Raw genomic sequence first — 26221 nt, 5'->3', positions numbered from 1 at the left:
TTAGCAAACCACTAATAAGTGATAATATTAATGACAAACCTTTTACATTTCCAGACCACTGGGGAAGGGAATACCATGAATATAATGAGCCAGATTCTCAGTCCTGCTTCAGTGGCATGAAGGGCATGTAGAGCTGGTTCAGCAGGCTTCCTGAAGGTTGCCTCTATGTAGGGGGCCTCCTCAGCTGGCAAAGAGTTGCTGTAGACTCTTACGGCCCCTCCTCCTTCTCCCATGATTCCGCAGTGGATGTAGCCGGTGAGGAGGAGATGTGGCTAGAGTACTGCTCTGCTCTGGCAGTCCCTGGCTGCTTGATCTCTTTAGGCCATCAATAGCAGAGCAGCTCTGAATTACACTGGGAACTATGCCAATCCCAGATCCTGGTGTAAAGCTATGGCTTCCAGGGAGCAGTAACAGGACACTAGCAAGAGAGTGGCTTTAGTCCTGACTCAGGGTAGATTAGGAGAGTGGTTCTCAACCTTTTTTCATTTGCAGATCTCTAATAAATTTCAAATGAAGGTGAGGACCTCTTTGGAAATCTATTCTCTGTATATATAGTTGAATTCCGTTCACTTAGTTTTCAGTCTAAGTCTTTCGTGGACCCCTTAGACATAGTCCACAGACCCACAGGGGTCCGTTTACTACAGGTTGAGAACCACTGGATTAGGATGGTGTTTCATTGGTACAGAACAAGGAGGGAAGAGAATGCACAGAGATGTGCAGTAGGGAGTTCTCACCAGAGTCCGGTACTCCAAATCCTCTCGCAGAAGGCGGTTATCATTCAGGGTGTATTTGGCTTTCCCTGTCACCCAGTCCACTGGTCCCTTATCTACTTGGTGCTTGATTCCCCGGAAGAGCATATAGAGTGGCTCCCCGACAGAGTCCTGGCAGAGACAGAAAGAGGCTCAACTCTTGAGAGAAGTCACTCTCATTTTGCCTGACAGTGACCTCAGGCCTCAGAACATGGACTCCTTTACCCCCAGGAGCATAGCCAAAGGCACCAGTCAACAAAGCAACTCAAAGAATCCAAGTTGGAAGGTTCCACCCACCCCATCCCTGCTCCATGTTCTGGAAAAATGGTCTGGTGGCTAAGGCACTGAACTGGAATTCCTGAGACCTGGATTCAATTCCATGTGTGCCACAGCATCCCCGAGTGACCTGGGGCAAGACACCATGCCTCAGTTTCTTCATCTGTAAAATGGAGGTCTGTAGTCAGGTTCACTTGGAAGCCTGCATAGGCCTTGGGGCAGATTGTGGCTCAACCGTCCCCCAAAGTCTGGGATGGCCTTGCTAGGCAGTCCACAAACCTAGCATCTGGGTTATGGTCCTTCATTCCCCAGTGCGCCCCAGGTTCTCCCAACCAGACGGAGGCATGGGACCTCTCCACCAGGTCCCAGTGCAGGGCCCAAAGGGGAAGGGGCAAGGAGTGTTTCAGCACCCTCTGGCCAATTCATCAGACCAGCTTCCGCTGGGCCAACTCCTACCTCCCCATTCTCTCTTCAGTTTGGGATGTGGTCACAGCACTCTGCCTCTCCCGAGCAGAGTTCCCAATGAGTCTCAACAGTTCAAACAGCCAAATGGGGACTTCTCAGTTCACTTCTCAGGGTCCAGGTGTTCTCCATTGTCAGGGAGCAGGGGCCTCTGGCCAGGTCTTACCCACAGTCCAGACCCTTCTCCTGTAGGCTGCTCTTTCCCAGAAGCAGCCATCTGGCATCCTCCCTACAGTCAGCCTCTCCTTCACTATCCCCCTGCTTGACTGTCAGAGTCTCCTTTTACGCAGGTCCTCCATTTGGAGCATGCTCGCCAGCTGCCAAGGGGTAGGGCCCTCTTGGCCCACAACTGCTCCTTCACTGCCTTAGCCTTTGTGTGGGGTCTGTAAACCCCAACACAAGCTCACACCTTTCCTCCCGCACAGGGGTGTTGTGCAGCTCATCCCACTAATGTGTGTGAGACACTCAGCTATTACAGTGGTCAGGCTGTCTCTGCCGGACCAACATGTGGGCATGCAAGAGTCCAGCTCAGCCCTTGGCGGCAGGCTTGTGGAAAAGTGCAGATGAGACGGGCTGATGAAGTGCTGGATGCTGTGCAATCTATGCTGTGAGCAACCCAGCTCTTCTTTCCTGCTCACTGCACACAGGGTAATTTGTGACACCATTTTAGCAGGTGCTCAGACTGCTGATCTATATTAGTGCAGCAGGGTTGGGGCATTCTTTTAGTCTCCATTTCTCTTGGCTTCCCCACCCTTCCCAGGGATGGAGAATTCTTACCCTTACAAAAGCATACAGACAGATGGACATCCAGTTGGTGAGCAGCTTCTCTACTACTGTTTCTGTCCTGAAAGAGAACCCCAGGCTGGTTACTGTATGTTACCCTCCACGGAGAGGAGCTAGAGCAGAGAGTGGGGTGGATGATAAGGATCAGGACATGCTTTCTAGGCAAAGCCCATTTGTGGACCCCACCCAAGTACAAATTTCAAGGCTTCAGCCTGAATGAGGCACAGAACTTCTGGTGTGTGAACAGTAAGGCAAGCAATTAACCTGCAGTCACAAGAGGCCATTAATGCCTCTACAGGCTGCCCGAAGGACCCAAACATAGAATTCTGTGCTGTATCTCCAACTCCCTGCAATGGGACAGAACTCACAACAGGGCAGTCAGGTGTCTATGCCCCTCTGCTATATCTCAGACCTATAGAAAGAGTGATTTAGGAATAAAAGGACCAGATATCTTGCAAGGTACCAAACATGCCACCAGCTCATTGCAGAGGGAACAGGGTTTAGAAAAAGCTCAGTGTTGGCCTAACTGTGCTCCCACTGAAATCACGGGCTAAACTCCCAACAACTTTAACAGGAGCAGAGTTAAGCCAATGTTGAAGGCTGTGAGAAACCCCACCCTCCATGAGGAAATATCCTATGCATGCTGCCCTGTAACATCCAGCAGCACCTGCTACAAAACCCTGGCGGGAAGCTAATATCTGGGAATTGGGAGGATGAGATCTGCCAAAAAATTCCCACTGAGACTTGTGTGTTTCCAGATGGCTTGTTGCACACCTCCTCATCCACTCTATGGCAAAAATGCCTCCCTAAAAGCCCTGGTTCCAGCCTCTCCCTCACACAATATCATACAATATTCTACTCAGCCCACCCCAGTCCCAGAAGCTCCCAAATGCTATATAACACAATATCACATATAAATCCACAGTCCGAGTTCCCTGCCCCCCACAATATAACACAATATATCACAGACCCACATTCCAGCTCCTCCCCCACAATATCTCACACAGACCCACATCCCAGCTCCTCCCCTACAATATCACACACAGACCCACAGTCCAAGCTCCCTGCCCCCCACAACATCACACACAGACCCATAGGGAGATTTCAAGGTACTTCTTGTGTGAAATGACTCAGCAGCAAAGGGGAAGTGACCTAGACAGAAGAGGGAGCACAAATTAAATGTCACCTCTAATTGTTGCAGGAAGGGACCAGAAGGGGATAGGATTAGAGCGGCAGGAGTCAGAAGGCAGGAAGCTGCTGAGAAGATGCCAGTCCCTGGAGAGCTTTGAAAACCAGGGAAACAATTCAGAATAGGATTCAGAGAAGGGCAGGAAGCTAGTGAAGGTGCCAAATGATAGGGCTGCCATGGCTCTGCTTCCTTGAGAAAGTGTCTGCCCACAGCGTTTCAGACCCAGTGACATTTAGAAAGTGATGATATAAGCAACCATCAAAAGGGGATTGTGCTTGACAAGACAGGAAGGGATATGAAAGTTGGCTAAGGGCTCAGCATAGCCCAGGGCAAGGGGAGACAGAAGAATGACCACATGGTAGAGAAGCTGAAAAAGGGAAATGGGAGCAGAAAAAAGAGAGTTCAGTGTATAGCATGAACGTGGAGGAAGGAGGATCTGAATGAAGGATTCTTGCTCTGTCTCATCACTGTCTACAGCTGGGATCTCTGATTTCTGTTGCCTCCTCTTTGGTAGAGCTTCATGTCTGGACACCTACTGGATCTGTATCGGCTGCACAGCACATTGTCTCATTGTTACTACAGAGGGATTATGGAGCTCTATGACAGCCAAGAAAAGTTCTGTCCAGGAACCAGCCTGAAGACAGTGGGACTATTACTGAATGACTCACTCACCTCCGCAACATCAGCTTTGGGTTCTTGGCCACATACTGCTCAACGAGGTCATTCAAAAGAGTCTTTAGGATGTCAGTGAAGTACTCTAGCTTCCCATGCAATGAGACAGTGAGAAGGGATGCCACATAGGCCCGGTCCCTTGGAGAGAATGTGCGCTGGATTTCTAGAGTGTGGATAAACTAAAGAGCGAGAGAGAGAGAGAGAGAGAGAGAGAGAGAGAGAGTGTGTGTCAAAGATGAACGAATGCTCTAAACTATTAAAATAGGGTAACCACAGCTATGGACTTTCCCAGTAGGAGGTGTTGTAGGAAGTGTTGTAGATATGGGGAACATCCAGCTATTCCAGTCTCTTGCTTTCCATCAGGAGGCACTTTAAAGAATGCTGTAAGGGAGCTCACAGTCCCTTACGTCTCTCTTGGCAACAATTGCCTGTGAAATGGCACAGGAGGAGCCAGCTACTGCAGGGAACTAAGGAAGGGATGTTACCTTGGTAAGGAAGAGTTTACTGTTGAGGAGGTTGGAGAGCTGCACCAAGCCCTGCTCCACTGTTTGCCGCCGACACTCAGGCATGTCCAGGCCCCTCTGCAGTGGTGACTCACGGTGTCCTGGAAAGAAAATGCGTTCTGCGTAGGATCTGTAATCTAGGAAGGGAATTCCGGTACCAACGAGGTCACTGGTGAGATCCATCATCTCCGTCATCAGGTCTGAAAATAAAGGGAGCTTCTGTGTTACAAAGTGTGTCCCAGAGTGTGGAACATGGGGCTGTGGGCTGGGAGGTAACTAGATCTAATGGGATGGAATTGACAAAGGAAACAGACAAGCTAAATATCAGTGAGATGCTTCATCCTGTGGAATCCTCTCCAAAAGGAAGGCGCGGAAGCCCTGTCATGTGGGGCATTTAAAACTAGACTGTTTGGAGCACTGGCAAATGTTCTGTAGGGAGCTCTCCAGCCCTGGCTCCTGGGGAGGGACTGGAAGGTCTAACACGTTGTTATTCTTGTTTACAGCTGGGGGACATCATCTGGGTTTAAAAAATGCAGAAAAAGCTCTACCAAGCAAACTAGTGATTGCTAAAGGATGCTGTTTATTAAAGGATTGGCCTTGTGTTTAATCAGGCTCAATGATAATAGGCGGTATCACAGGACAGAGACACAGTATTACACAGTCACTGCAGCACCATGACTTTCACGTGTCTCATTGCTTTCCACCTCTAACTAAAAATCACAGTAATAGTCTCTCCTGTAGCTCCTAGTGTCCTCCCCTCCCCGTGCTCCTTGCTGCTAGTGATAGAATTGCAGTTTGTGGATAAAGGGGGACACTAATGATCCCATCTCTAGATTCTGATGTTCCAGATGAAGAATTGCAGAGATCAGTATAGGCCAAACTTTGTTCCCAGTTACACAAGTGCCACTCCACTGACCTCAAGGGCATGTGGGCAGCTGAGCAGAATTTGGCTGTAAACTTTAACACACTGACATGGGAAGGTGTATGATTGTTCACACAGAGGCAGCTACTGAGACAAGGTCCGTAGGGTCTGGGAGAGATGGAAGGGCCAGAGATGGTTCCCCAACACCTCTATTTGCAGCTGCAGGGGAGGGAAGTTCTCTTACCTGTGAACTCTTTTTTGCATCTGTCCCGAACACTTGTTTCCAGATTTTCCAACTGGATTTGAACTTTCTTGTAATCCCTTAGAGCCTGTTTGCTTTTCCTCCTGTAATGGGAAGGAGAGCTGGAGACCACCCGGCTGACTCACTGCAGATGGGATTTCCATCAGGCTGGGTTTAATTTAACATAATTTAGGTTTTGGTTTCTAAACTACCCCATGTCTACACATCTCAGGGGAAAAGATGTTCCCTCAAACTGTTCCTCAAACTGAGAAAAGGATGGGCTTTATCACATGTGCTAAAGAACGGAGGGCTGGCTGGGCAAAAGAAGCTAGCGCAGAGCTGGATCACAAGTTGGGTATGAGGGGCCCATCCTCTATAAAAGAATGGAGGAGCCTCTCCCTTTTGAGGCTCAAACTCATCCTTGCTCCTCAAGAGGGGACAAAATTCCTGGCTAATAACTCCAGGCTGCTCCAGACCAACCTGCTAATAACAGCATCCTACACTGGAACTCCCAGGCTGACAGCCTTTTTTAGACCAGATTATGTAATCATTTTCTGCACAGGAGCAACTCTCTGGTTTCCAGTTTCCGACTCTGTGTTATGTCTTATATGGAGGCAATCCTAAGTGTATCATTGGGGGCTTCCATAAAATTCAACCACGCGTCTAATTAATTTTTTATCTGCAGCATTTTTTGGAAATGAACTTAGAGCCTGCCTTCTCTTTCCATCGGCTCCTCCGGAAGATCTCAACTGTGGAGTTGGTAGTGGTGGCAAAGGAGGGTCTGTCACAGTAAATCCATGTGCCCCAAGAGGGAGCAAAATAGGGGGAGGTATCTCTGAACATTGGATAGACCATAACACCCAAGAGCAGAGGCCAGTGGCATAAATCCTTCTGCAAACCCTCAGCTTACACTGGAAGGTGTGTCTGGGGTTTACTTGCAAACTCTGAACTCCAGAGGCAAGTGGCCTTTCAGGTGGGAGTTCTGTCACCAAGGCCAAATCTGCACCCTCTGAAGTCCAATGGGAAGGCTGCAGAGTCTCACCCAAAGTAAGGAAAACTGAGGGACTAAATTAGGTCCCAAATGTAGAGGCCTAGCCGTGCCCATTGGACTTTCCTGTTGAAGGTGATCAGGGTGCCAAAAGATCCTGCAGACCATCACTGAAGGTATGTCTACAAAACAATACGAGGTGTGCTTGCAGCTCAGCTAGGCATATCCAAGCTAGCTTTAAGCTAGCTAGCATGCTAAAAATAGCAGCGAAGAGGCAGTGGCACAGGCTTCAGCATGGGCAGTGCAAGACACCCAGGGACCTGGGTACATATTCATGTTGCTGAAGCTTGTGCAGCCATGTCTTCACTGCTATTTTCAGCGAGATTGCAGTTAGGCTGGGTATGCCTTCCAGATCTGCAATCACCCTTCCAGAGGCAGCATAGACACACCCTCAGGCACTTCTCACCTGTAGATGAAGACAATGATCAGGACAATCAAAGCAACAAAGGAGGCTCCAACACCCAAGCCAATCTGGGCCTCCAGGGGGAAGGTGAGCTGGCTCTCTGTGTCATATTGCACTCTGCCCAGCAGGAAGTTCAAATTCCCCATCTGCACCTGCAGAAGAAATGCAACCAGGCAAGATCAGCACGTCAGACTCTCCGCATCCTGCAGACTGAGTCATGGACTCCAAGGGGAATGCTTGACTGTCTCGCCCCACCCCACCCCACTATCAGCACCACAACAAGCACCTCCGTCTCCCCCTCTCCCCTACCACCAGCGCCCCCGACTCTCCCTCTCCCCCACCAGTGGCTCCGTGTTCCTCTTCCTCTCCCCTCACCAGTGCCTCCATCTTCCCTTCCCCCCACCAATGCCTCCATCTTCCTTTTCCCCACCACCATTAGTGCTTCTGTCTCTTCCCTCCCTCCCCACTAGAACCTGTCTCCCTACCCCCTCCCCCTTCCCCCTACCTCCATTTCCCCCTTTCCCCACCACCAGCGCCTCCGCCTCCTCCTTCCCCACCACCAGGGCCTCTGCAAAATAAAAGACCCGCAGCAGCAAGTCTCAAGGCACGGGTCAACTGACTTCAGCTCAAGCTATGGAGCAAAAAATACAGTGCTGAACCCCAGGGAAGGGGAAAAGGGTCTCAGAGCCCAGGGAAGGTGGGGAGGATCTCTCAGCCAAGGGAAGCGGGGAGCATAGAACAAGCTCTGTCAGTTAACCCAGGCTCTGAGACGCATTGCTGTGGGGTTTTTTTTTTTTTTGCTTTGTAGATCTCTTCCCCCACTGTTTCAGTATTTACACTCCCACACCCACTGCTGTCTCTGCTGCTTAGCTGAGCTCTTACTGTAAACTCTGGGAGCGAGTCTGTTCCCTCCGGCTTTGTGCGATGTTGTGGAGCTGGCTGCTCGGATGGAGGTTCACAGTACAGATGATTCCTTGTCAGGGTTTTTACAACACAGACCCCTTCCCCAATCATGGCCACCACTTCCTCCTTGAAAATGGCCAGGTCCAGATTTTCACCCTGGAATACAGGTGGAAATGGATATAAAACCTGGGCCTCTCTGGGAAGGCAGCTCTGCCTAACTCCTCACTTTAGAGAGGCTGCACAGGATTTAACAGGTCAACCACAACAGGGCAAGCTGACAGTTCTACAAATGCCCTATTAACGCTCTCCCTAGTCTCACCAGGAAGTAAGCTTGCCATCTGGGAGCAGGCAGCATGAAATCCTAAGAAGATGAAGGTGCTATGCATGAACAGGCATCCTCTGCACTGGAGATTATGGGAAACCAAATTTGCAGATATTCAAATAAGAAAAGGGCCTACATAAAAAAAATCTCATCCATCATTATAGGATGTCACTGTTAAAAATGTGTGCCTAATTTCTAATTGGAATGGGTCTAGCTTCAGCTTCCATGATTTAGTTGGTGTTGGTCCTGCTTTGAGCAGGGGATTGGACTAGATGACCTCCTGAGGTCTCTTTCAACCCTAATATTCTATGATTCCATGATTCCAGCCATTGGTTCTTTTTCTGTCTTTCTCTGCTAGATTAAGGAGCCCTTTAGTACTGGGTATTATTTCCTTGTGATGGTACTTATACACTGTAGTCATGTCACCTCTCAAGCTTCTTTTTGATAAACAGGTAGAGCTCTTTAAGTCTCTCACTGCAATCTATTTTCTCGAACCTTCTAATAATTTTTGTGGCTCTTCTCTGCACCTTCTTCATTTTTTCCCAACATCTTTTTAAAATGTGGACATCAGAACTGGATGCAGTATTCCAGTATCAATCTCACCAATGCCGTATACAGAGATAAAATCACCTCCTTCCTCCTACTCACTGCTCCTCTGTTTGTACATCCAAGGATCACATTAGTCCTTTTTGCCCCAGCATTGCACTGGGAGCTCAAGTTCAATTCCTTGTTCACTAGGACTCTGAGATTCTTTCCAGAGTCACTGCTTTCCAGGATACTGTCTTTGCATTTGGCTCTATTAAAATGCATTTCGCTTGAATGGGCCCAGCTTATCAAATGATCCAGATTGCTGTGTACGACTGCCCTGGCCTCATCATTATTTAATACTCTGTCAATCTTTGTGTCAGCTGCAAATTTTATCTGTAGTGATTTTATATTTACTCTCCAATCACTGATGAATAGCACCAGACTTAATACAGACCCTTTGAAGAACCCTACTATAAAGTCTCCCATTCAATAATGACTCCTCGTGACAACTACAATTCTTTTATGTGCTTTGTTGATATTGTATGATTCTAATTTTTTAATCAGAATGTGACGGGGTACGAAGTCAAGTGCTGTAAAAAGTTTAAGTATATTACAGCTTTATCAACCAAACCTGTAATCTTGAAGAATGAAATCAGGTTTGTTTGATAAGACCTATTTTCCATAAAATCATGTTGACAGGCACTAATTATATTCTTATCTTTTAATTGTTAATAAATTGAATACCGTATCAGCTTTTTCATTATTTGTCCAGGTCTGACATCAGCTTAACTGACCTATAGTTACCTGAATCATCCCATTTGCGCTTTTTGACTACTGGCACAACAACTAGCACTCTTCAGTCTTTTGGAATTTCCCCACTATTCCAACATTCATTAAAAATTAACATCAGTGGGACGGAGATCTCCCCAGTCACTTCTCTTACAGTTCTTAAGTGCAAATTATCCGGGGCTGGTGGCTTAAACATGTTTATCCCTAGGAGATGTTGTTTACCATTTTCTTTAGTTACTAATGAACAGGAAAGTAGTTCAACATCTTCATGTGATACGAGTACATCATCCTGTTTCTTTCCAAATACAGAACAGACAAAGTTATTGAACACTCCTTTTCATACTCTGTATGCAGCTGGCCTCCTCACCCAGAGTCTTCTTCCAGACACAGTTTTATCCTACAAATGCAAAACCTCAAACACAAACAGTTCCTGAGCCCACCCTGGGCAATAGGTCCCAGTGGCTTTCCCCTTTGCCTATCTCAGAGCCTACTGCAAGAGTCTGTCTCTCTCCTGCTGCTCTTCAGTCCTCCTCCAGACCATCTGTCTGGAAGTTACCCTTTCACAGCACCTAGCAGAGAAGCCAACAGTTCTTTTGCAGCTTCCACTACTAACTGAGCTCTCAGTAGGCACATCAGCCGGGCCTAAGAATTTAACAGGGCCACATGATCCCTAGCCAATCATAACCAATTGGGAAAGTAGCTGATCTGTCACAGGCGAAGCTGGGCACAACTCCCCTTCAAGGGCAAGCCGTCCCATGATAGCATCATTATTAACAGTTATACCATCTCCATCTAGTAATGGGCCTATACCATTGCTAGGATTTGTTGTTCCTTATATATTTAAAAACCCTTTAATGTCCTTCATCTCGCCTGTCATAGATTCTTCCCTGATATCTTTATCTTTCCTATCAATTTTCTACACTTCATAACTTCTAATTGCTATTGATTGCTGTCTATTTCCCCTTTTTCCCATTTGTTCTGTATTGCCGTTTTATTTTTAATTGCTCTCCTTGAGCCCCATAGAACCCGCAGGCAACAATGCATGCCACTAACAAGCTACGCACACAGCACAGGGCTCTTTTTTGTTGCACCCCTTCCCCAACTGTTGGCCATTTCTCATTATGTGTCATACTGTATCTCCTTCAGTCTGTAGGCTGCTAAAAGCAGGGATTGCCCTTCTTACCGTATGCCAGTGAAGTGCCATTTAAGACCTATGGCACTGCTGGGATATCAGAACAGTCCCAGGCCATCACCTAGGAAGTAGGTTTATGTGGCGTTTATTGAGATTTTGAGCTGGTTGTAGCCTTACCTCCACAGAGATGACACTTCCTGGCTTGTGCCGATATGGTTTGGCAGGGTCCTCAGCATTCAGGGGTTTCAGGATTGGATTAACTTCATAGGAGAAGGGTGTGGGATGCAAGGACTTGAAATCAAAGCTTAGATTATCCAGAATAAATTCCAGTTTGACCTGGACAATCCGCAACAGCAGGTTAATGGCCGGAGTTTTACACAGGATAAGGTAGGAGGAATTAATGAGACACAGTTCTTCAAACTAGGAGCAGAAGGGAAGAGAGTCAGGAATCTGAAAGAATAAGTCAGCCTCTGTTCTAACACTCCTGCTCCCTTGTGGCATCCCATCATCAGGGTTTTGTGAGACAAGTGTAAAGCAGAGCACAGGGATCCCCTGCACTCACCCTGTCTAGGTGCCATCCCAGTCACCCATCCCAGATGCAGAGGACAAGTCTGAACTTTAAGGGACTCTCCAGGTGATTTTAGTGGTCTCCCAACTCTTCGGGGCGGGGCATTCCCCATAGAGCTCTGAGCTCTAGCATTCACAGCCCCACTGATCTGACAAAACACGTTTATTTACTTTTGTGGCCAGCTGCAAAGCCCATGTGTTCACTGGGGTTTTCCGTGGTTCAACTGCCTGGGAAGCTCCATACTTCTAGGGGGCTGAGGATGCTGCCGCTTCGATTTATCAATGATTTTTGTTCCTTTTGTTGCAATATTTTTACATTTTGTAAACATGGCAAAACATTAATATCTAAGTATATCAGATAGTCTCTGTTCTCCCACTGGAATTCATAGCCACAATAAAACCTGTCCAGAATGATGGGGAAATATGGCTTTCAATAAAGCATATGAATTGTCACAACGGAGCAGATCAATGGCCTCACCAGTCGTGCATCCTGTTAGGTGACAATCCAGGATGTACCTAGTATACCCAGAGAGATTCACTCCATGGTCACGAGTGCTTTTTAAATGAGTATAATAATAATGCACCATCACCTATCTCAGAGAAAAGTGGCCACCTGATAATGCAATCTGCCAACTGTGCAATAGGATTCGGCAGGGGATGGGCAGAGGTCAGCATTTCAGAGGAAGTGGGGATGTACACCAAGCCCTCCTTTGCTGCACATATCCTCACAAATGTAGAGCACATGTGCAGCAGTGGAGGTCCAGCTTGATGTTGTGCTATGGCTATCAGGCTGTTAAATGAAATCCTACTACATTGGAGCCCCTACCAACATGGACTCTATACAGTCTGAGACACTAGAGCAGCTTCTCACTGGAACTCTTCTTCTGGGGTAGTCATGATGGCAGGTGAGGTACTGTAAATGGCAGGCAGAATTGTGGGCATAACAACTTCATTTAACTTTGATTTTGTTGTCATCTCTCTGTGTGGGGAAGGACCTTGGTATTGCTAAGGCAGAGCCGTGCTAGGATAAGGTGCAGTCTGTTTTTGTGGGGGCACTGTGCAGCCAGGCCTCACAATGTAATTGCAGATTTCCTCATGCCTTCTGCTGCTGTCATGTCATTTCTGTCTCCCACACTGGAATTTTCTGCACAGGCTCTGGGGAGAGATGGGGATTTGGGAGCTGGAACTTTACAAAGTGAGGAGGGGGGTGTTAAACTTTGAATTTGGAGGACAATATTTCACCGAGGAAGACTTTTTGTTTCTCATGTTCACAGTTAGTTTGTAGGACCCAAGAAGGCTATAACAAGGGGCACAAGAGCCTCTGATATAGGAGGCCTCTGGCCATTAGGTCAGTAGCACTGACAGAGGCCTTCAGCCTCAATTCTATTGCATGCTTTGCCAACACAAAGGTCAAGATACCTGCTGGATGCTGCACAGGGCATTCTGTGGGCACTCGGTTTCTGGCATGATCCTACGCCATCTCCCCAGCCCTCGCCGGCGGCGTTCTGATGGTGAAACCGTAATCCGGATCTTTGGATTTTGTACAACATCTAGGTTATGTCCATGAACTCGGATCACTCTCCCACCACTGCAACACACAGAAGCAGTCAGAGTCACATATTTAGTCACCATATAACAACCCCCGAGCTGTGTCATCCCCGACCTATGGTTGGTGCCAACCTTTGTAGGGAATGCATCCATCCGATGGCTCAATGCACAAGTCTGGACTCACTCTATCCACATGCTCAGATACTAAGGTGATGAGTGCAGTAAAACTACTTAGACATCCATATAGACACAGTTAATGCTCTGGTACCTGCTGTGGGAGTGTGTGAGCATGCGCAGCTCTCAGTATCCCTGATGCCCTGTGGGAAGAGTGGTGCACTTGCAGTGCCAGGGGTGCATCTCTCAGTACCTGAGGAAGCTCTTGGATGGCTCTGCAAAAGTGATATTGGGATCCAGAGTGTATTTGAAGAGGAAACCTTCTAATCTCCGTTCCGTGTGTCCATATTTGATAGTTACTGGAAGCTCCACAGACATGTTACTGGGGCTTGTCTGACACTGTAGCTGATTTTCCTGCATCTCAGAGAGACTAAGAGACACACAGAGGAGAAACCAATAAAGGGTTAACACAGCTATTGTAGAAACATCCTCTGAAATGCTGCGGTGCCCTTTATTTTGCTGAAAGAGCTCCAAGCATCCCCCCAGCTTGTTCTCAGGTTTAACACCCACCTTCTTAAAGGCCTTGTGTCCCATCTACTATCCTTACAAACAGAAGCACTCAAGACAAATTTCTGAGCTAGCCATCATTGCTGCTAGAGTGAATGGCTGAAGTGCTTTCTAGTGATAAGCCTGTGCCAAACCTGAAGGGAATGGCACATGACACTTTGTTTACAGTTACAATCTGCAACTAGACAGCAGCTCTTACATGTGGCAAGGGAGGTCTCCAATTAGAATGCTGATCTCACTGGGGCGACCAGTCAGCAGCTTGGAGCCTAGCAGGGTAAGGCAGGTTCCTCCAGCTTTAGGGCCTTGAGATGGAGCAACGGACTTCAGGTCTGGGTTCTGAATGGAAAGAAAAGAGAGAAATGAATGAATGAGAAACACTTAGCAAAATAAGTGAAGGAAAGACATTGTAGTGAGACCCTGATAATGAATTCCATGTGCTCTGAGACTGCAGCTTGCATGTTCTAACCATACACATGTATCTGGCTGTGTTCTAGCAGCTCTGCTGTTAATGAATAGAAGCAGCAGAGAGGGGGATTAAGGTACCAATAGGAAACACTAGCTGTGCACCAAAATCTCTCTATGAACAAAGATGGATATTGCAGGCTACAGAAATATCAGCCTCAGACATGAGTCTGAGATTAACTGTTTAAACAGACTGTAATAACAGTGAAAATCAACTAAATATGCTGGATACAATCTAGAGGATTCCATCTCCAAAACTGGATTTAACGTGGACGTGTACCCTTTGGAGATGGTCTCCAAAACCCACTTATCTATAGTGATCAACTCCCAAGACCACATGAAGTCTTCCCCAGTTGCCGAAGGGAGGAAGGCAGGTGAATTGGTGCAGCTGCTAAGGATGAAAATCATAATTCAGGCCTTCAACCAGCCAGTCAAAGTTGCTCCTTGGAGGAAGAAAGATGTGAGGTGGAAGGCTGAGAGGTGGATGGTTTCCTACTCTGGAATTTCTGTCTCTTTTGAGCCACTGGGATGTCAGGAATTGAGCAGGATGGGATCTCTGAACCGTTTGGGACTTGCTAAACCTTCTCTTGTAGGCAGGTATATAGGTCCCAAGAGAATGCAAAATAGCCTTAGAGTCCTTTAACATGCACAGAGATTTCTCCATGCTGTCCGCAAACAGTTTAGATCCATCAAAAGGAAGGTCCTCTACCCTATTTTGGAAAGCCAGAGAGCTGGAGCCACGAAGCTCTTCTCATAACTACAGCAGGAGAGAAAGAATGGGCGGTAGTATCAAGGGAGGCTTGTTGAGATGTTCTGGCAAGTAGCTGACCCTCCACAATGACTGCCAGAATTGCTCTCTATGCTCTGCTGGTAGGCGATCAACAAAAAAGAGTTCAGTGTGCTGTAATTTACATGATTATATTTCACAATTAATGCCTGGTAGTAGGTGACTCTACATTGTAAGGAGGCTGACAAATAAGATTTTCTACCAAGTACATCTAGATGCTTATGGTCTTTTTAATGGGATGTGGATTTAGCATAGTGCTGCCTTCCAGGGAATATTTCTTATCCACTTCCTTGTAGATAGGTGGAATAGCAGCTGAGGTGTGCCAGACAATCTTCACGTGGTTCAAAAGGGCCTTGTTGACAGGCAAAGCTATGTGGGCAGATGAGGGTGAACGAAGGATATCAAGCAACTTACAATGATGTGCTTTAATCTCCTCAAGAGGGATTTGCAAGGAGTCAGCAATTCTCTTGATCAGATCCTGGAACTAATTAAAATCATCTGCTAAGGATGGAGGAGGAGGCAGGACTACTTCATCCAGAGATGAAGAGGAGCTGTTGGCTGGAGGAGATACCTCTTCATCAGCTCTAGGTTCCTTCTCCTCAAAGGTTTCTTTCCGAGGATCAGATCTCCTAGAGAGGGCAGGCAATGATGGTTGCTTATCTTTGCAATCTGTGATACTCAAAGCCCTGGAAAGTTGTTGGTGAGAGGTGCCCAAGGGTTCCAGTATGGCCCAGGAGGAGGTGCATAAGGCATAGGAGGGGGCATCCATGGGTGCTCACACCAGCAAGGTAGTGGCTGTGACCTTGTGGTCACAGCCTCATCAGAGACTTTTGGAAAGGAGGCCTCTATACAGGTGAGGAGGAGAGCCCTAAATCAATATTTGGGATACTAAAGCAAAGTCTTCATCAGAATCCTCTTCCTCAAACTCACTATGGAATAGTGGAGCGCTTGGAGAAATCTGAGGTGAAACCGTCGGTACCAGGTGATCCTCCAGCAATCTTGATGTCCTCAGTACCGAAAATACGTCAGAGAGGAGGAGTGGAGAATTGGGCACCTCAGATACACCCAGGTCCTGGGGAAAACAAAACTCTTGCAGTACCGAGCATACTATCACTACCAAATCCATGATCTGCACCAAGGTATTAGTGGCCAAGGGAGCTGATGGTACCATAAGACTCAGCCACTCCAAAGGAAATGCAGTCAGAGCCTGAGTGGGCTTCTTTGGTACCAAGGAAGCAGAGGAGCTCCTCTTGCCCCCTTGGTCCACTAACAGTACCAATGGTCTCACCGGGCCCATGACTTTGCCATCTTTCAGTCTAGCAGTGCCCTGAGTACCCGAGGAACCAGCAGCCTTGTGTGTATCTGACTGGAGTGCGGATGGTGCTAAAGTAGCTGAAGACACTGAGAACCTCGGTTTTTTCAAGGTAGATTCCCTACCTGGTAAATTTGAGGCACAGTCTTGGGAAGACTTAAGAGAGGAGTCTTGTGTCTTCCTCTTAGATGCCTTGGAGGAGTGCTCAGAGACAGTGGAGGCAGCTGGTTTGCTCGCAGACCGGTGTATGTGGGGGTGGGTGGGAGCGGGGGGGGGGGGGCGGGGATGACGGACACAGTCCCTGGGCCTGGGTCAGAAGCCGGGGAGGAGACTAAGTTTGACCTCCCGTCTTTTCTAGCGCTAGATTTCAATGCCAGACAGATGTTAATCTTCTGGGCAATGTGTGATTTCCCAAGGCAACAGATGCACGAGGAGTGCCCATTACTTACTGGGATTGCCTCTGGGCATGACAGACAACATTTGAAACTGGTAGAACCGGACATAGCCTCCCAGTGAACAAGAAACACCTTGTATACTAACTAATATCTATCTAAAAGGAAAGTAAACTCTTGCCTGGAGTCCTGATGCAGCGAGTCTTTACATTTTCAATCATAGAATCATATAATTCAAGATCAGAAGGGACCATTATGATCATCTAGTCTGACCTCCTGCAAGATGCAGGCCACATAAGCCGATCCACCCACTCCCTAAGCAAGCGACCCCTGCCCCATGCTTCGGAGGAAGGCGAAAAACCTCCAGGGCCACTGCCAATCTACCCTGGAGGAAAATTCCTTCCCGACCCCAAATATGGCGGTCAGCTGAACCCCGAGCATGCGGGCAAAACTCTCCAGCTATACCCTCTGGAAAAAGGCTAACAATATCCTATCATTGACCCATTGTACTAATTACCAGTGTGGCACTTAATTGACCTAATGACTAAGCCCGTTATCCTATCATACCATCTCCTCCATAAACTTATCCAGCTTAATCTTAAAGTCATGGAGGTCCTTCGCCCCCACTGTTTCCCTCGGTAGGCTCTTCCAGAATTGCACTCCTCTGATGGTTAGAGCTATTTTGCTACAGAGTCCCACAAATTGTCATCATACCTCCCACGCACAGCTCGCTGGTTAGAAATACAAAGCTGTAATCCGCCCATTGAATAATTTTTTCTGCCAGACAAGCCTAGCTTCTTTGAGTCGTTTTGTTTGGGGGTAGCGCTTGCCTGGCTTTGTCTGTCTGTCTCTCATTGGCTGCTAGGGACCCGGAAGAAAGGTGAGAATGTAAGTATTTGTACCCCTTGGCCGGCATGTATTTCTTCTCTGCCTTCTTTGAAGTGAGAGGGAGAGAAGATGGGGTCTGCCAGAGGGCTCTGACCGGAACCATAATGGCCTTGTTGATGGGTAGGGCCACTTTAGATGGGGCTGCTGCAGCCAAGTTGTCAATGAGGCTATGCGAAGACTCCTTGAGTACCTCGATCTCTAGCCCGCAGTTAGAAGCTACCCTCTTTAGAAGATCTTGATGGGCTCTAAAGTCATCTTGTGGCATCTGGGGAGGAAGAGCAAGAGGCCTGAACTGGAGGTGAAGCTTCCTCCTCTTCTTGTGCCCCTATTACATCCCATAGGCCCACGTCTTTTGTGTTGGTACTGGGCTCAGTACCAGAGTCAGGGTTGGGTGCCAAACAGAGCGATGCTGAAGCCTGCCTTTCGGACGCATCGGAGTAGGATTGGTGGGATGGCAGTCCCAGTACCGAGGGAAATCTCCATGGACTCCAGGCCACTGGACTTGTATCGGCCATTCTCCTCCTGACAGGTGCCAGTGGGGCGACCTACACCAGGTTCTGAAGGGATATAAGATGAGTACTGGCAGCAGCGCTCAGGATGGGCATAGGGTTCCACCTCTGACTCTGAAGAGTCCTCCTGAGATAACCATGGGGGACCAGCACCCCTCACTTCCGCTGGTCAGTGCTATGAGTCCAGGAACCAGTACCATATTGGGGATGACCTCATAGATGATAGAAGGGCCAGTTTGTCTCTGTCTGGTACTGTGGGCCCCGGTACCAGGTAAGAGCTCAGAGCCACATGCTCCCTTCTGCTCGTCATGCTCATCGGAGCCAGTGGTTGCCACATCAGGGATGCTGGTACTGGGAGTGATAGTAGGTCCCTGGCCGCTGCAAAGTTATCCGGGTGGAAGGCACTGTGATCCTGATAGTGCTGTGATGACTTCCTGGTGCCAGTAGCAGGTCCCACACTGGCCTCAATCACCCACAGGGTGGAGTCAATGGTGCTGCCAGTGGCCCAGAGGTGGTTAGATATATTCAAGTCAGCAGGGCCTGATGAAATTCATCATAGGGTACTTAAGGAACTGGCTTAAACAATCTCTGAGCCATTAGCAATTATCTTTGAGAACGCCTAGAGGAAGGAAGAGGCCCCAGAAGACTGGGGAAAGGCAAACATAGTACTTATCTTTAAAAATGGGAACAAGGAGGGCCCAGGGAATTATAGACCAGTCAGCCTAACTTCAATACCTGGAAAGATACTGTAGCAAATTATTCAACAATCCAATTTGTAAGCACCTGGAGGATAATAGGGTTATAAGGAATGGTCAACATGAATGTGTCAAGAGCAAATCATGCCACACCAATTTAATTTCCTTCTTTGACAGGGTTACTGACCTATTGGCTAGGGGGGAAGCAGTAGATGTGATATACCTTGATTTTAGTCAGGCTTTTGACACAGTTCTGAATGGTATTCTCATAAGCAAACTAAGGAAGTGTGGTCTAGATGACATTACTATAAGGTGGGTGCACAACTGGTTGAAAGACCACACTCCAACAGTAGTTATCAATGATTTGCTGTCAAATTGGGAGGGCATATCTAGTGGGGTCCTGCAGGGGTCAGTCCTGGGTCTGGTACTATTCAATATTTTCATTAATGACTTAGCTAATGGATGGAAAGTATGCTTATAAAATTTGCAGATGACAAAGCTGGGAGGGATAGCAAGCACTTTGTAGGACAAGTTTAAAATTCAAAATGACTTTGACAAATTGGAGAGTTGGTCTGAATTCAACAAGATGAAATTCAATAAAGTACTTCACTTAGGAAGCTAAAAAATCAAAGGCAGTTACAAAATGGAGAAACTGTCTAGGTGGTAGTACTGCTGAAAAGGAACTGGGGGCTATAGTGGACCACAAACTCAATATGAGTCAATAATGTGATGCAGCTGCAAAAAAGGCTAATGCAATTCTGGGGTGTATTAACAGGAGTGTTGTATGGAAGACACAGGAGGTAACTGTCCTGCTCTATTTAAAAAAAGACGTGGACAAATTGGAAAGAGTCCAGAGGAGAACAACAACAATGATAAAAGGCTTAGAAAACCTGACCTATTAGGAAAAGTTAAAAAAAACAACTGGGCATGTTTAGTCTTTAGAAAAGAAGACTGAGGGATAAATTGATAACAGTCTTCCAATATGTTAAGGGTCGTTATAAAGAGGACAGCAATCAATTGTTCTCCAGGTCCACTGAGGTATGACAAATAGTAATGGGCTTAATCTGCAGCAAAGGCAATTTAGGTTAGATATTAAGCTCTAGAATAGGCTTCCAAGGAAAGTTGTGGAAGCTTTTAAAAACAAGTTTGACAAACACCCATTAGGAATGGTTGAGTCATTACACTAATTGAATCTATTTCCCTATGTTAAGTTCTCCTCACATCTTCTATGGGTCATCTCGATTATCACTTCAAAGGTTTTTTTATTTCCTGCTGATGACAGCTCATCTCAATTGATTGGGTTCTTACAGTTGGTATGCGTACTTCCACCTTTTCATGTTCTCTATATGTATAAATATCTTCTGTCTCTGTGTTCCATTCTATGCATCCGAAGAAGTGAGCTGTAGCCCACGAAAGCTTATGCTGAAATAAATTTGTTAGTCTCTAAGGTGCCACAAGTACTCCTGTTCTTTTTGCAGATACAGACTAACATGGCTGCTACTCTGAAACCCTTTAGGGATGGTCTAGGTGTATTTGGCCCTGCCACAGCACAGGGCACCTGACTTGATGACTTCTTGAGGTCCCTTTCACCTTTACATTTTTATGATTCTATGACCTACACAACTCCCTCTCTCCAAGAGAATCTGTGAACAGAGAATAGCAGTGCAGCTGCAGTCTTATAGAAGCAGTATGATAGGAGTTTGAACTGAGATGTTACCTGATAGGCAAATATGTGCCCAGAAACTCCATGCCCTCCTCCAGGTACTTCCACTGCAACATGCCCAGATCTCTCAGCCCAGCTTCCACCGGTGATGCACACAATACTGCAGCGAAATCAGAGAACATTGTCACTGTAGAGGTCACCTTTTGGGGAGCAATGCAGACCAGTGAGAGGTTGTGTCACTGCTTGTCCTGTAACCCTGAGAGCCTTAAAATGCTCTGCTGCTGCAGCTCCTGGCCTGCATGCTCCCAGACAGCATCTAAGCATGCAGTGTCTTGTTAAGCAGTCCAGCAGCCTGCTTGTTACACCAGAGCCACACATTGGTCTCCATTAGCCTAGATTACTACTCGCCAACTGACCCCAACACAAACCCCAGATCTGAATTTCCCCCAAACCATCTGCCCTGAAATGTCCAGCCTTCTGCTGGACTAAAGTCTGTTGCTCCTTTAAAGAGAGAAAAGCACAGTAGCTTGTTGCCTTAACTGGAGTTAACAATCACTTCAATTAAAAAAAATTGAGTTGGTTTAGATCAAAAATAAAACAAGTTTATTAACAAAAGAGACAGGTTTTAAGTGAATTCAAATACAAAGGATAAAGAAAAATAGTTACATGCAAATAAAAGTAAGATACACTTCTAGTGGATGAGACTTAATTCATCAAGGTACAGCTGGGTTCAAGGTAGATTTCTTATCATTTTTTTTTCTTTCCAGCCATGGCTGACTCTCTCTGAGTCAGGCTCTTCCACAGCTGTACAAGGTGCTTGTTTTCATTGTGTTCCCAGGTGAAAAATCTTTGCCAAAGCAGGTTTTTCATTTATATTCAGTTCCCAGAGTCTTCAACCCTCTTGGTTGAAAAAGTCATCTGGCCCCTTGTATCTGTCCAGTGATGGATGCCAAGATGGCTTCTTCTCTTGCCTTGTATCTTCCCAAACTGACTGCTTATTTTAATACAATCAAGTGATGAGTCATTTTGGCATTCAACCATTAAATCAATGAGGTGGATGCCTCATTTTCTCCTTCCACACAACAAATCATGTTACCACAGCTTCCCTGCTGTGATAGGCTTTTAAACCTATTTATGTGAACCAGCTGTTTTACTGTGAGGTCTTTTAACATGACACATACCTTCATTCACCTCTTCTATCACTTCAAAAGGTCCCTCCCATGAGTTTTGCATTTTGTATTTTTTCACAGTGCTTAGCACTAACACCAAGTCCCTTATTTCAAAAGAACGTTTTCAAATATGTTCATCATACCACACCTTTTGTTTGTATTGGCTGTCACTGAGGTTAGTTTCAACCATCCCCATCATGTCTTTTAACTACTTCCTGAATCTCTGCACATATTCAGTTACCGGTTCTCCCTCTGCCTCAGTGTCCACTTCCCAGGTGTCCCTGATGAGATCTGGGGGTCCTCTCACTTTCCCTCTGTATAGGTCAAATGAGGCAAACACTGTGGGTTCCAGGGGAACCACCCTATAAGCGAACAGGATGACATTTCATCCCAGTCACTGGCTCTCTTGTTTGCGTACATTCCCAGCGTTGATTTCAGTGCCCCATAGAACCTTTCCACCCAACCATTTGTCTCTGGATGATATGGGGTGGCGTTTAGTTGTTTCACTCCACACAACTTCCATAATTCACTGAATAGCTGGGACATGAAATTTGACTCATAATCTGATCAAATCTCTTCAGGGAAACTCACTTTGCTGAAAATAGTGAAAAGGGCTTTTGCCACAGAGTCAGCCTCTATGTTAGTTACAGCAACTACTTTGGCAAAATCCACTAACACCTGGATATATTTTTTGCCCTTTGGGTAAGATATGGCATAGGGCCCAGAGTGTCCATTTCTACCCCATAAAATTATTCCTATATCACAGGCAAGGGGTGTAGGACTTTTTGGGATCCTGCAGGTCTTTCTTCACAAGATCTACAAAAGTCTCCCACATCAGTCTATATTCCTGGCCAGTAAAAATTCTTCTTTAACCTATTGTAGGTTCTCAGTGCCTCCAAGTGACCAGCAAAAGTGCAGTTGTGGGCTGGCAACATTAAATCCTCACAGTACTGGGCAGGCACAACTATTTGCTTGTAAGGTTTCCCAGGACTTTCGTCCTTTCCACATTGCCCTTCACTGGGATCCCCTGTAGGACCTGTCCCCTTATAGAACCTAGAGGGAGATCTGTCCTTTGTTCATCTGCAAAATACTGCCAGCTGACAATAGGGATAGCTTCTTCAGTAAGCGGGCTTAACTCCTTCTGTTAGCTCTGAGAGCATGTTTTCTTCTGCTACATAGGAGTATGAGGAGTACTTGTGGCACCTTAGAGACTAACCCACCTTAATTGATTAGTCTCGTTAGAGTTGGTATGGCAACTCCCATTTTATCATGTTCTCTGTGTATATATATCTTCCTACTGTATTTTCCACTGCATGCAGCTATGAAATGGGTTTTAGCCCATGAAAGCTTATGCCCAAATAAATGTGTTAGTCTCTAAGGGTATGTCTACACTACGAAATTAGGTCGATTTTATAGAAGTCGATTTTTAGAAATTGATTTTATAGTCGATTGCATATGTCCACACTAAGCGCATTAAGTCGGCGGAGTGTGTCCTCACTACCGTGGCTAGCATCGACTCATGGAGTGGTGCACTATGGGTAGCTATCCCACAGTTCCCAGTCTCCGCTGCCCATTGACATTCTGGGTTAGGCTCCCAATGCCTGATGGGGAAAAACATTGTCGCGGGTGGTTTGGGGTACATATCGTCAGTTGCCCCTCCCTCTGTGAAAGCAATGGCAGACAATTGTTTCGCGCCTTTTTTCCTGGGTTACCCATGTAGACGCCATATCACGGCAAGCATGGAGCCTTCTCAGCTCACCATCACCGCTGCTGTTGTGGGCAAGTCTACTGCGGGAACAGTTGCGATCCAAGTAGCCAATGCAATCATTGATGTTCTGTTACCAAGTGTAGTGTCTGGGAAATGTGCGGGCCTTTTTAGATTTTAGGTGGATCATATCCCTGTCCTTTGTCGCTGGTGAAGAAGTCTTGCAGCTGTACATTCCAGTCTGGTCAGCGCTGTAACACCCCATAGCACTTCTGTGGTTGACACATGTAACAGCTCCAGGGCTCTTGCTCTTTTGCCTTGGCCGAGGTACCTTGCCCTACCCGGACCTCCAAGCATTAGACACAGAAGCACCTGCAGCAGCTGGCATTGCTACACAGCAGCAGCTCCTTGCCTTCGCAGCAGACGGTGCAGTAGGACTGCTAACCATCGTCATCCACCGCTTCCACTGCAACTCTGCTCTTCCGCTCCACAGCGACGAGCTCAGAGGATCTGTACTGGTCCTCCTGGGTGCTGCTGGCAGCAGACGGTGCAGGAGGACTGCTAACCATAGTCATCCACAGCTTCCACTGCAACTCTTCTCTCCTTCTCCACAGCAACGAGCTCAGGGGATCCGTACTGGTCCTCCTGGGTGCTGCTGGCAGCAGACGGTGCAGTAGGACTGCTAACTGTCGCCGTCCACCGCTTCCGCTGCAACTCTGCTCCCAAGCAACGAGCTCGGGAGATCTGTACTGGTCCTCATGGGTGCTGCTGGCAGCAGATGGTGCAGTAGGACTGGTAACGGTCCTCATCGGACATGTAGCTTGGCCGGGGGTTCTGGGAACATCTTCCCTGCCCGGCTCCTAGCAACCTCCAGGGCATGGCGTACGGCTCCATCACTTCCCCTGCAACTCTCCTCTTCTGCTCCCCAGCAGCGAGCTGCTTGCTGTGTTCTCCATAATCTCTGTGAGAGTAAAGGGGAGATGTTTATGGCGGGGTGGGAGGTTGAGGCAAATCATCTGGCGTCCGATTTTGAGCAGCCAGACACCATGGGGATTAGAAGAGCACAGCAAGGCACGCTGTGCATCAGAGAGGCTTTGAAAACCAGTTTCATGACTGGCCAGGCTTCGGTGTCACAGCTGTGTGTGTCTCTCCTTGATGTGAACCCACCCTTTGTTGATTTTAATTCCCTGTAAGCCAAACACCCTCCTGCCTTCGAAATAAAGTAACTATTGTTTTGAAACCAGGCATTCTTTCTTTATTAATTAAAAAAAAAAAGAGATAACGGACAAGGTAGCCTGGGTGGGGTGGGGGAGGAGGGAAGGACAAGGCCACATTACTTACTGTAGCCACACTAAAAACCAAACTGTTTGAATGACAGCCTCTGTTGCTTGGGCCATCCTCTGGAGTGGAGTGGCTGGGTGCCCGGAGCCTCCCCCTCGGCGTTCTTGGGTGTCTGGGTGAGGAGGCTGTGGAACATGGGGAGGAGGGCAGGCGGTTATACAGGGGCTGCAGCGGGGGTCTGTGCTCTTGTTGGCTTTCCTGCAGCTCCAACAGATGCTTCATCATGTCCGTTTGCTCCCCCAACAGACGCTTCATCATGTCCATTTGCTCCCCCATTAGCCTCAGCATCGCATCCTGCCTCTGCTCTTCACGCTCACTTAATTCTTTCCTGGCCTCTGCCACTGAATGCCTCCATGCATTAAGCTGTGCCCTATCAGTGCAGGAGGACTGCATGAGCTCGGAAAACATGTCATTGCGAGTGTGTTTTTTTCGCCTTCTAATCTGCAATAACCTCAGGGATGGAGATGATAGGGGGAGCGTAGAAACATTCTATGCTCTACAATTCTGGGGGGACTGCATGGTCACCTGTGCTGCTCAGTTCGCCATGCTGACCAAACAGGAAATAAAATTCAAAAGTTCCCAGGGCTTTTCCTGTGTACCTGGCTAGTGCATTGGAATTCAAAGTGCTGTCCAGAGCGGTCACAATGGAGCACTCTGGGATAGCTCCTGGAGGCCAATACCGTTGATTTGCATCCTCACTACCCCAAATTCGACCCAGCAAAGTCGATTTTAGCACTATTCCCCTCGCCACGGAGGAGTACAGAAGTTGATTTTAAGAGCTCTTTAGGTCGACGGAACGGGGTTGGTTGTGTGGACGCATTCATTTTTAAATGGACCTAACACGGCCAAATTTGACCTAACCCCATAGTGTAGACCAGGCCTAAGATGCCACAAGTACTCCTCGTTCTTTTTGCTGATACAGACTAACACTGCTACCACTCTGAGTCAGGAGTATGAATCAACCCTTCCAACACTTGAATGCACACTGCTTTCTTCTGCTGAAACAGAGGTGGAAGTATATTCTTCTCCCACCACAGTAGTTTCTGTGTTTTCACCATTCTCATCTGGGATTACAGAACAATATTACTTTTTACTATGGGTTACAATATGAACAGCTTGAATCATGGTTAAGTCGTCAGTCCCCACCAGCATTTCCATAGTAATGCAATCCAACATCCCAACTCTTAAGATACCTTCTGTGCCTTTCCATCCAAATGCACTATAGACAAGTGTACAGGAATTTAAGATCTTCCCAACACCAAAATGTCACTCTCTCTGACCGTGCTTTCCCTGACCAAAGAAATCTGAGCCCCACTGTCACGCCATATTATGCAATCTCAAATTTAATAAATTCCATGTCTACCACATCTGGGTCAGACCTCACAAATTTAATCAGGGGCCTCTAGGCTCCTCGGTTAATGGCAAATGCATTAATATGGGTTAGGGCTTAGATTCTTTTAGTTTAAGGCAATTATTTCTCATGTGCTGAGTGGAATTACACTGGTAGCATGTTCTTGGACCATTCTGCTAAGTAGGGGGTCTGTGATGGGGATTTCTAGGAGGAGATGAATTCTGGGGAGGTAAATTCCTGGCTCACAACCACCCTCTCTCTTCCCCTGGACAAAATGGGGCCCTCCACT

General features: G+C 47.1%; 1 protein-coding gene across 8 annotated transcripts in view; it reads right to left on the bottom strand.

Moving 5' to 3' along the window:
- The window catches only part of PLXNB1 (plexin B1), a 211147-nt gene that overhangs the window by 29185 nt on the left and 155741 nt on the right, over positions 1–26221 (bottom strand). For all 8 annotated transcript variants that reach the window (XM_045023174.1, XM_045023178.1, XM_045023180.1 and 5 more), the window contains 12 exons: positions 20421–20526; positions 13858–13994; positions 13345–13521; positions 12849–13017; positions 11040–11282; positions 8071–8247; positions 7192–7340; positions 5741–5841; positions 4617–4834; positions 4132–4310; positions 2265–2331; positions 735–881 (listed from right to left, as the gene is read on the bottom strand). In XM_045023174.1, coding sequence (XP_044879109.1) covers positions 735–881; positions 2265–2331; positions 4132–4310; positions 4617–4834; positions 5741–5841; positions 7192–7340; positions 8071–8247; positions 11040–11282; positions 12849–13017; positions 13345–13521; positions 13858–13994; positions 20421–20526 — 1870 coding nt within the window. The remainder of the gene's footprint in view (positions 1–734; positions 882–2264; positions 2332–4131; positions 4311–4616; positions 4835–5740; positions 5842–7191; positions 7341–8070; positions 8248–11039; positions 11283–12848; positions 13018–13344; positions 13522–13857; positions 13995–20420; positions 20527–26221) is intronic.

The sequence above is a fragment of the Mauremys mutica genome, chromosome 7 (assembly GCF_020497125.1).
Source record: "Mauremys mutica isolate MM-2020 ecotype Southern chromosome 7, ASM2049712v1, whole genome shotgun sequence".
Classification (NCBI taxonomy): Eukaryota; Metazoa; Chordata; order Testudines; family Geoemydidae; genus Mauremys; species Mauremys mutica.
This window is presented reverse-complemented; position numbering and strand designations above follow the sequence as displayed.